This window comes from Lipophrys pholis (genome assembly GCF_963383615.2).
Source record: "Lipophrys pholis genome assembly, chromosome: 16".
Lineage (NCBI taxonomy): Eukaryota > Metazoa > Chordata > Actinopteri > Blenniiformes > Blenniidae > Lipophrys > Lipophrys pholis.
In genome coordinates, this window is record NC_137634.1 from 22,580,039 (window position 1) to 22,590,038 (window position 10,000).

The following is a 10,000-nucleotide window of genomic DNA, read 5'->3' on the forward strand; positions in this document are numbered from 1 at the left end:
CCGCCTGAAGCTTCATTTTCCAGCATCGATGACAAACTGACAACGTTTTAATGCGAAGGAGCCTCGTTTAGGAGATGAGCACCAAATTAAAAACATCAAATTAACCTTTAAAGAGCTGATTAAATGTCGCCAGGAGACGCCTGAACTCATCACACAAACACACACACACACACACACACACACACACACACACACACACACACACACACACACACACACACACACACACACACACACACACACACACACGCGCGCTGATGTTCATGCACTGTCGAAACACTTATGTACTTTTCATATTTAGATTTTATTCTGGAGTACATCAGGGCTAAAACAGAGCTACTACATCTAGAGCAGAGCAGGCAGCGCTGACACAGTACTACAGTTTTTAGTGTTGATTAAAAAAGTTAACTAATCGCACAAATTTCTTCAATTAATTGCGATTAATCACCTTTTTAAAGTTAAGACTGAAGCTTGTAGTGAATACTTATTCATGGAAAACCACCAAATTAATGTAGATTCAACACACACAGAAACTATATTTAAATTCAAAGATTATTTTTATAACGTGTATAATCGGTGATAATATATATATAATATATGGCACTAACAGGGACCCTCCCTGCCTTTCCCGTAGGACAGATGAATGGACAAACATCGGCTGGAGGTCTCGTGGGCACACTGCCACTCAGATCGGATTCTACTGCAAAGTGCATAATTCACGGTTGTTTGGTGGAAACCGTTGGCGCGGAGCCTGGTCCTGGAACAACAATCCAGCCAAGCTTCCACCAATGGATCCCAGGGCGACTCCGACGGGACCAGCAGAAAATCCAAAAACTGCCCCCAGGGCAGGCCAGGGAATGGACTGAAGGAAAGACCTGAAAGGATTATCATCTCTCGGGGCTTCAGTGTTCACGTAGAGGTTGTTGATTTGTATCACGGGTCTCACTGGTGGCTCTGGTGTCACTGGTCTCCCTTCTCTCACTGGTCTCACTGGTCTCACTGGTCTCCCTTCTCTCACTGGTCTCCACTCTTCTTCTTCTTCTTCTTCTTCATCCGGCATTTCGTCCACTCCTCGGTCCATCACTGACATGTTGTTGGTGAAGAAGTCTCCTCCATTGGTCTGCATCATCCGTTGGATCTTCGTCACCAGGTCTCGGGCCTGAGTGCGATCACTGCTCATGTTGTTGAAGACGTGGCGTCTTCTTCCACACTGCCGGACGAGGCCTCGCAGCGCCGCGCTCTGGCTGATGAAGGTCTGGATGGAGACTCTTTGGGCCGCCAGCTGGTCTCCGTGGGTGAACAGCACCATGGTGAAATCCAGCACCTCTTCTCCATAGGCCCCCAGGAGGAGCCTCACCATCCTCATGTCTACTTCTGTCAATCTTCTGGCCTCTAAGACCAGCAGGAAGACATGAGGGCCGGGGGCTGCGAGCTCCATGCAGCGGGCCGCCTCCCGTCTCGCGGGCCCCACTGGGCCGGGCGTATCGATCACCACCAGCTGCTGGCCGGAGAACTGCGCTGTTTGTCGCTCGCACGTCAACGTCGACGTGGACGGAGACACGGCCGAGCGGAAGACTCGTCTTCCTAATATGGTGTTTCCTGAAGAGCTTTTCCCGACTCCAGGATTCCCCAGGAGCACGATCCTGATCTCCTGATCCTCTTCTTCTCCTGCACCATCAAACACAGCAGCCAGGTTATAACGTTGTTTCTAATCTGCTTTCCACAAGCGAAAACACAGTCAGGTATTTTACCAAAGCATCATGTAAAGCTGGAGAACATTATTTCATATTTGTAGAGTAAAATTTCAAAAGTAAGTTAATATTCTGTTGTATTGAGATTTCCGTGCGGAAAACACCCCTGTGTTCTGGGGGTGGTACTACGGGCCGTCACACATCAAGTCCTCATGGCACCCAGAGGACAAACCTCACAGATACACACCAATCCATCGGTTCACCTGAGTCTTGAATTTATTGACTTGTGTCTCTGCATTTATTTATGTATTTATTAGTGTTGTCAATTGATTAAAAAAAGTTAACTGATCGCACAAATTTCTTCAATTAATTGCGATTAGTCACCTTTTTAAAGTTAAGACTGAAGCTTGTAGTGAATATTTATGCATGGAAAACCACCAAATTAATGTAGATTCAACACACAGAAACTATATTTAAATTCAAAGATTATTTTTATAACGTCCTTTTGGGTTTGAGCTAATGCTATTTCTCTACAAGTTCAACAAAATAAACAAACAAACTTTACTGGGTTGAAGAATTAATAGCATACTTTGCATGCAGTCCTTTCTGAAGACACCAGGTGGCGCTCAGCTCCGCCTGCCCCTAATGACCAGTAGTCGCCCGTGTGCAAGTTTCCAATATTTCCTGCAGCTTTAGCAGTTTGCGACGGGTCAGTCAACATGACAACCTACGGAAGAGTTTTAGGGCCACTGAAGAAAAAAAAAAATTGGGAGGCTAAAAAAAAAAAAAAAACCTTCGTGGCCCCAGAAAAAGTCGAAAATCAAATTCGAGATTTTTTTTTTTCAAGGTGGAAAAAAAATCCGTCCATCCACATGCCAGCGCTGTGACTGCTTCCTCAAAATGCACATCAGGCGGTTTAATGAAGTGATGAAAAGATGCTTCAGGACAGAATGTAGCTCATAAACACGGTGCAGTTATCATCAGTATCAGGACCAGAAGAGACAGAGCAGCCTGCTGCCTGGTTCTGTAGAGGAACAGTTATCATCAGTATCAGGACCAGAAGAGACAGAGCAGCCTGCTGCCTGGTTCTGTAGAGGAACACAGTTATCATCAGTATCAGGACCAGAAGAGACAGAGCAGCCTGCTGCCTGGTTCTGTAGAGGAACAGTTATCATCAGTATCAGGACTAGAAGAGACAGAGCAGCCTGCTGCCTGGTTCTGTAGAGGAACAGTTATCATCAGTATCAGGACCAGAAGAGACAGAGCAGCCTGCTGCCTGGTTCTGTAGAGGAACACAGTTATCATCAGTATCAGGACTAGAAGAGACGGAGCAGCCTGCTGCCTGGTTCTGTAGAGGAACAGTTATCATCAGTATCAGGACCAGAAGAGACAGAGCAGCCTGCTGCCTGGTTCTGTAGAGGAACAGTTATCATCAGTATCAGGACTAGAAGAGACAGAGCAGCCTGCTGCCTGGTTCCGTCATGGAAGTTCGTCGAGTACGAAGGACAAAGACACGGATCCTCGGCTGCTTATTTAAATGTTCTTATTAATCAAGGAAATCCTATGTAAAATCACACGTCCATAAGCAGTAAGCAACACTATATAGTCACAATTAAGTGATTTAATGTGAATTCACATCTACGGGCAAATGATGAGGGATGGATAGACGTCTCTCTGTGAAAAAAAATAAATCTCGAATATGACTTTCGACTTTTTTGGGGGCCACAAAGGTTGTTTTTATTTTTAGCCTCCAATTTTTTTTTTTTCTTCAGTGGCCCTAAAACTCTTCCGTAACAACCTGATGTTTCGCTGAGCAGAATTACTTCTGTGGACCGTAAATTCAAATTTACAACATGTGCACGGTTCTGAGTGGAGTTTGCATGTTCTCCGTGTGTGTGTGTGTGTGTGTGTGTGTGTGTGTGTGTGTGTGTGTGTGTGTGTGTGTGTGTGTGTGTGTGTGTGTGTGTGTGTGTGTGTGTGTGTGTGTGTGTGTGTGTGTGTGTGTGTGTGTGTGTGTGTGTGTGTGTTTGAACTGGATAAGCGGGTGAGAAGATGAATGGATGGAACCTCATAAAAACCGTTACTTGTGCTCAAAGTGTTTGTTTGTGTGTTTGTGTCTGTGTGTGTGGTGGACTTACCGAGCTGGAGCTCTTCTTCCCAATTTGAGTGTACCATATCTGTTCTTCAATGAATTTCTTTGCTACAGGTTCTGTGGCTTTGAGTTGTCCGTTCTATTCTTGCTTTCACTTTCACTTTCACTTTCACTTTTAGTTCCGTTATTTGTTCTCAGTCTGCTGCTCTTCTGTTTCCTTTTCCATCTTTTTTGTACTTGATTGACTGAAATGTTACTTCTATAAGTATATTATTTATTCATTCATTTTTCTTCATCTTAGCTTATTTATCTTGTTCAATGTTGAAATAAAATCCAGCGGTTAATGACTGTTATACACCTTGTGTTGCTTACAATACAATTCCATTTCGATAATATATAACTAGTCTTTCATATCTCGATTATACGTGGATGTATTACTGAGGTGGTGGTTGTTGTGTGGGGGCCGTTTTGAAGCAGCTGCTGCCTGACAGATGTTGCTCCAGGACAGTGGTGTACGAGGCTGGTGAGAGGAAAATGAGAGTATACTCTCTACAATTAACTAGACGTCACCACAAGCTGTGGTACACTGGATGATAGTAATCGGTACAGTTAGTGACGAATCATTTATAGATCAATCAGGTTTTCCACGTGAGTAATAGCAGGGTCAGAAACCTTCTCTGATTGGTTCTCAGAGTCACGTGCTGCTTGTTGTCTCCAGCACCAACATGGCCGCGGAGGACCTCCCGTCTGAATTTGACGTCGTCATTCTGGGCACAGGTACGTAAACACCCGACCTACCTGACGGCCGCAGGTCTACCTCCACGTGCCCGCTCTCCGGTCGCCTCCGAAACGTCCCGAGATCCGGTTCTGAACCGGCCTGAGTCCGGGGAACGGGAGGGGCGTTAGCTCCGCGGCTAGCAGAGCATGCAATTGTAACGAGGGAGGCTAGTGGCGACAAGTTGATGTGCACAGAGCTGAAGCCGAGCTAAGACATCTGGAATAGAGCTGTCAGAGCTGAAACAGAGCTTACACATCTGGAATAGAGCTGTCAGAGCTGAAACAGAGCTTACACATCTGGAATAGAGCTGACAGAGCTGAAACCGAGCTAACACATCTGGAATAGAGCTGTCAGCTGAAACAGAGCTAACACATCTGGAACGGAGCTCAAATAGTGCTAACGCATCTAGAATAGAGCTGTCAGAGCTGAAACAGAGCTAACACATCTGAAATAGAGCTGTCAGAGCTGAAACAGCTAACACATCTGGAATAAAGCTCTCAGCTCTGTTCCAAATGTGTTAGCTCCATTTTACCTCGGTCAGTTCAGATAGCGTTAACACATCTGGACAGATGACATAACCTGTGTGTGTGTGTGTGCGTGTGCGTGTGCGTGTCCGTGTCCGTGCGTGCGTGCAGGTCTTGCTGAGTCGGTGGTTGCTGCAGCGTGCTCCAGAGTGGGACAGAGAGTTCTTCACCTTGACAGGTCTGGTCACCATTCATTCATTCATTCATTTTCTTCCGCTTATCCGTTTCCGGGTCGCGGGGGTGACAGTCTGAGAACAGCCACCCAGGTCACAATGCACCCAGGTCACAATGCACCGATTAAGAACCTTCCTGCAGGTGGTGGTAAATCACCAATAATGATTTATTCACGGAGGCTTTCAGACCTTCAGGAGGTCATTGCACTGTGTTTTGTGTGTGTGATAATGTTTTGTGTTTGTGTTTCCAGGAGGAGTCACTACGCCGCAGCCTGGGCGAGCTTCACCTTCAACGGCCTGCTCAGCTGGATCCAGCAGCATCATGTGAGCTCACACTTCTGCTTCAGGTGAGCCGCCGGCAGTGCACCAATCACTGACTCTGCCTTTGTTGGTAGGCGGAGTCTCAGCCGGAGGAGGCGCAGGATTGGTCCAGCCTGCTGCAGGAAGAGGAGGAGCTGATCAACCTGTCCGGGTCAGACTCCGCCTCCATCACGAACCTGCAGGTGTTCTGTTACGCCAGGTGGGTCCCCGGTTCACACGTAAACGGTTTGTTTGTTTATGTCTCACTCACTTCCTGTTTTCTCTCAGTGAGGAAGATGAGGAGGAGGTCCATCCTGCAGACACCACAGAAGAAGAGAGGTCAGGTGTGTGATGAACCCACTCACCTCTCTGGCCATGACGCTGATGTTAAATTACATGTTGGTACAGTTTGGTATAATGTAATTTTTGCTGTCGGACTTTTCTTATTCAGATTCAAAAGATGAAAAAACTAACGAAGAGGAGGAAGACAAACAGGAGGAGAAACTAGAAGAGGAGAAACCAGAAGAGGAGAAACAGGAAGAGCAACAAGAGAAAGAGCCGGAGGTGAGGAGGAGCAAATCAAACTCAGCAGCTCTGTATATCAGGGTACATCCAAATAGTCGCTCCTTTCTCCTTTCCTATCTACTTTACCTTAACCCTGTGGATGATGTCACGGGGTTAAGGAAAGGCGTTAGGAGGCTCCTTAAAGGAATTAAGGAATGGCGATCATGTTGTTGTGGTTGTCGGACCGCACTTCCACTCGGTAATGTAATAATAATCTGACACAAGTTAGTGACGTCAGTCGTGATGAAAAAACTACAAATTTCTGAAAATGGACTACAAGAAGGTCATTTCTACCACTTTCCACTGTGCCTCTAACCGCTGATATAATCTCAAATATCACAAGGTTTGAATTGAAATCAAAGGAAAATAGGCTGCCAGGTGGATAAATAATCAATCAAACTGCACAAAAACTTTACTTTGCCCTGTTGGGCATTCATAGTTGGGATATGGGTTTTAGATTATTTAAAGTTGTTCAAGGCAGATTATAGCATTGGTAACTTAACATGATCTGTGTCGAGTCATAGTGAGTTTCCCTGAAGGCTCAGATGAGCCGCTCCCTTTAAATGTTTGCGGCCACAAGGAATTGTGGGGCAGCATGATCTGGTCTCCTTTGGTAAAGGAAGCATCAGTGTTTCCTCGGCTAAAGGAGGTTATAAAGGAAGCATTGAGCCTCCTTTCCTTCGCTTATTGAGAATTCAAACGTTCCTTATCATGGCCGCCACTTAAACACTTCCAGGGTTAAGGAAAAGTAGATAGGAAACGAGATAGGAGGGACTAATCAGATGTACCCTCAGTCTGTAAACGCTTTACGTTTCGTCCAATCACAGGAAGCACACACGCAGGGGGAGGAGCCAGAGGCAGAGCAGCCACACCCCTCAGTCACTCCCAGCCAATCAGAGCCCAGGAAGAAGATCAGCTACGCACACCTGGTGAAGGAAGGACGCCGGTTCAACATCGACCTGGTCTCCAAGGTAACGCCGTGGTGTTGTCCCACGCTTTTGACATCATGTGACACAGCGATGACATCACAGCCAGTGTTTGCTCCTCCTCCTCCAGCTCCTGTATTCTCGCGGCTCGTTGGTGGATCTGCTCATTCAATCGAATGTCAGTCGCTATGCAGAGTTCAAAAATGTCACCAGGATACTTACCTATCGCCATGGCAACGTGGAACAGGTGAGCAGTGTCTTTATTAATGTTTACTGATGTGTTTATTTGTTTTTACTCTTTGATGTTTAACAATGTGTTTACTAATGTTTATTGATGTTTAACTATGTGTTTACAGGTGCCGTGCAGCCGAGCCGACGTGTTTGCGAGTCGCCAGCTGTCTGTGGTAGAAAAGAGAAAGCTGATGCGTTTCCTGACTTCCTGCGTGGAGGACACAGAGGAGCATCAAGGTACCAGAACCATCACCTGTTCTGCTGACATCACTGCCCCGAGGCATCATGGGAAACACGGTCTCCTCCTTCCATCCAGCCTACAGGGAGCGGCCATATTTAGAGTTTCTGCGGGATCAGAACCTCGGGGAGAACCTGCAGCACTTCCTGCTTCACTCCATCGCCATGGCAACCGAGGACACGCCCACTGAAGCAGGGCTTGCATCCACGCGTCACTTCCTGCGCTGCCTGGGTCGCTATGGCAACACGCCGTTCCTGTTTCCTCTGTATGGCCTCGGAGAGATTCCCCAGTGCTTCTGTAGGTGAGAATCTGTCCTCCGGGTGTCCTCAGTCTCACCCCGCAGAGCTGCATCAGCTGGTCGTCATGGAGACGCTGCTTTCTCATTACAGCTTGACGGCGTGAATATTAATGAGGAGGGAGGGAGTCGCCCCAGGCGGCGCTCGTTTACATATGAGATGATGCTCAGCGGATATTACATCTCAAAGCTGTCAGAGAGGAAGGAAGCCTCGTTTATTCACAGAAAGTTTCCGCGTAACAACTTCTCCTGGAGGTCTAAACTTCTCCTGGAGGTCGAAACTTCTCCTGGTGATCTGAACTTCTGCTGGAGGTCACAATACTTCCTCCTCAGAACTTAGAGTCCCACACACATATTCACACCTACACTACATTTAGTCCTGGACACCATTGATCCAACTGTAACTGAAAGTAAAAACCTACAGAAGAGTTCTTCTACCTCAGTGATGACATGGCCTACACTCTGTGCCTGTACCTGAACGCCTCGTGCACGTCCTGGTTTATGAAGCTCTTTGTGTGTGTTGCTGTGTGTCTGTGTGTGTGTCTGTGTGTGTGTGTCCTCAGGATGTGTGCAGTGTTCGGAGGGATCTACTGTCTGAGACACTCGGTCTGCTGCCTGCTGCTGGACTCCCGCACCAACAGGTAAACACCTCTGACCTCTCCACGTCGCCATGGCAACGGATGCTGCTCATAAAGCACCGAGGTCAAGCTTCAGTGTTCTGAAGGTAACTCGTTCAGCTGTGTCGTCCGGGATGAACTGAACACGTCAGAAATAACCAAGGCAGACACGGCGCCGCAGCAACCAAACACACCTCACCGCGCCTGTGACCTTTCTGTCCTGAGCTGTGATTGGACGGTAATTTATGATCGGTGAAATATTCAATTTATGGAGGAAATGAGCTCATCATTTATCCTCCGGTTCTCTTCTCCTCTTCCTTCTCCCCCTCCTCCTCTCCCTCTCCTCCTCTCTGTCTGTCACAGTCTCTCCATCATTGTTTTCTGCCTCGTCAGTTTTCTGATAAACTCACACACACGCAGGAGAATATCTAAAATCACGCCGATTCTCTTAGGACCTCTAAACTATCACCTTCACTGTGTGTGTGTGTGTGTGTGTGTGTGTGTGTGTGTGTGTGTGTGTGTGTGTGTGTGTGTGTGTGTGTGTGTGTGTGTGTGTGTGTGTGTGTGTGTGTGTGTGTGTGTGTGTGTGTGTGTGTGTGTGTGTGTGTGTGTGTGTGTGTGTGTGTGTGCGCGTGTGTCAGGGGTTATAGATGAGCCTGTGCGTGCATCATTATTCGCAGTAATAGATTTTGGAGACTCCTCACTGTGCAGTCCCATGACCCAACATTCATCACCTTCACTGAGGACTCTGTAGCAGCTCACATCTACATTACTGTCAGGACACACACACACACACACACACACACACACACACACACACACACTGTTCAGAAAAGTTTGTCACTGAAGAAGGGAACAAATCTGAATAAATCCATGTGGAAGTCTTCAGTACAGAAGATGATATTTGAAGTAAAAAAAAAAAAAACAGCCTGTAAATATTGCGAGCTCACCACAGTTAGTACCAGCAGGTGGTGCAAAGACTCACTCTAGCTCTCTGCATTCAGTCTAACAACAGAATCTGACACCAATAAAAAGAGACTCACTGCACCCCCTAGAGCACAGGAGGGGTATTACACATGACTGTAATTTTAAAGAAGAATATTAATATATTTGTGTTTTCAGGTGTAAGGCCGTGATCGACAGCCGAGGACAGCGAATCAGCTGCAGCCACTTCGTGGTGGAGGACGGCTTCGTGGCAGCGGACCAAAAGAAAGTGGTCACTCCCACCAGGTCAGAACGCGCCAATCACAGTCATCACACACTGGCAGATACGGGTTGCCGTAGCAACCACATCTTATTTGGCACAGTAACAGCTAATGAAGGTGACACAGACGGTGTCAACAGAAAGGAAAAACATCGAAGATATTAAACTGCTCTTTTAAATGTTTAGTTGGTATTAATGTGGACATATGAGTGTTCAAGTGTGGGTTTTACTTATATAAATATATTTAAATGTGTGTAGCTACATGTTACAGTTTAGTGACATATTTCTCATTTATGTGTTTTAATGTACATGAGTTCTGAGAAGAAAGCTTATTGTTTGTCATTTACCTATTTATTTTAAATAGTTT

General features: G+C 46.5%; 2 protein-coding genes across 2 annotated transcripts in view; one reads left to right on the plus strand and one right to left on the minus strand.

Moving 5' to 3' along the window:
• Window positions 1–292: 292 nt before the first annotated feature.
• LOC308121997 (GTPase IMAP family member 9-like) lies at window positions 293–3,936 on the minus strand. The gene is made up of 2 exons (XM_080483577.1): window positions 3,830–3,936; window positions 293–1,668 (listed from the first exon to the last, which is right to left on the minus strand). The coding sequence occupies exons 1-2, from the start codon at window positions 3,864–3,866 to the stop codon at window positions 698–700; spliced, it is 1,008 nt and encodes a 335-aa protein (XP_080339703.1). The 5' UTR covers window positions 3,867–3,936; the 3' UTR covers window positions 293–697.
• A 544-nt stretch (window positions 3,937–4,480) lies between these two features.
• Window positions 4,481–10,000, plus strand: part of chm (CHM Rab escort protein) — a 7,974-nt gene continuing 2,454 nt past the window's right edge. Inside the window, exons 1-12 of the mRNA XM_080483573.1 lie at window positions 4,481–4,560; window positions 5,197–5,263; window positions 5,510–5,582; window positions 5,654–5,778; window positions 5,847–5,902; window positions 6,010–6,122; window positions 6,950–7,093; window positions 7,179–7,295; window positions 7,405–7,516; window positions 7,596–7,818; window positions 8,376–8,453; window positions 9,552–9,659. Of these exons, the coding sequence (XP_080339699.1) occupies window positions 4,509–4,560; window positions 5,197–5,263; window positions 5,510–5,582; window positions 5,654–5,778; window positions 5,847–5,902; window positions 6,010–6,122; window positions 6,950–7,093; window positions 7,179–7,295; window positions 7,405–7,516; window positions 7,596–7,818; window positions 8,376–8,453; window positions 9,552–9,659 (1,268 nt within the window). The 5' untranslated portion in view covers window positions 4,481–4,508. The remainder of the gene's footprint in view (window positions 4,561–5,196; window positions 5,264–5,509; window positions 5,583–5,653; window positions 5,779–5,846; window positions 5,903–6,009; window positions 6,123–6,949; window positions 7,094–7,178; window positions 7,296–7,404; window positions 7,517–7,595; window positions 7,819–8,375; window positions 8,454–9,551; window positions 9,660–10,000) is intronic.

Bases quoted from the DNA above. Each gene is read 5' to 3' on its own strand.
- LOC308121997 (XM_080483577.1), bottom strand. From the start codon at position 3,866: ATGGTACACTCAAATTGGGAAGAAGAGCTCCAGCTCG. The intron at 1,669-3,829 runs GTAAGTCCACCA...TTGATGGTGCAG, and splicing joins GGAAGAAGAGCTCCAGCTCG to GAGAAGAAGAGGATCAGGAG.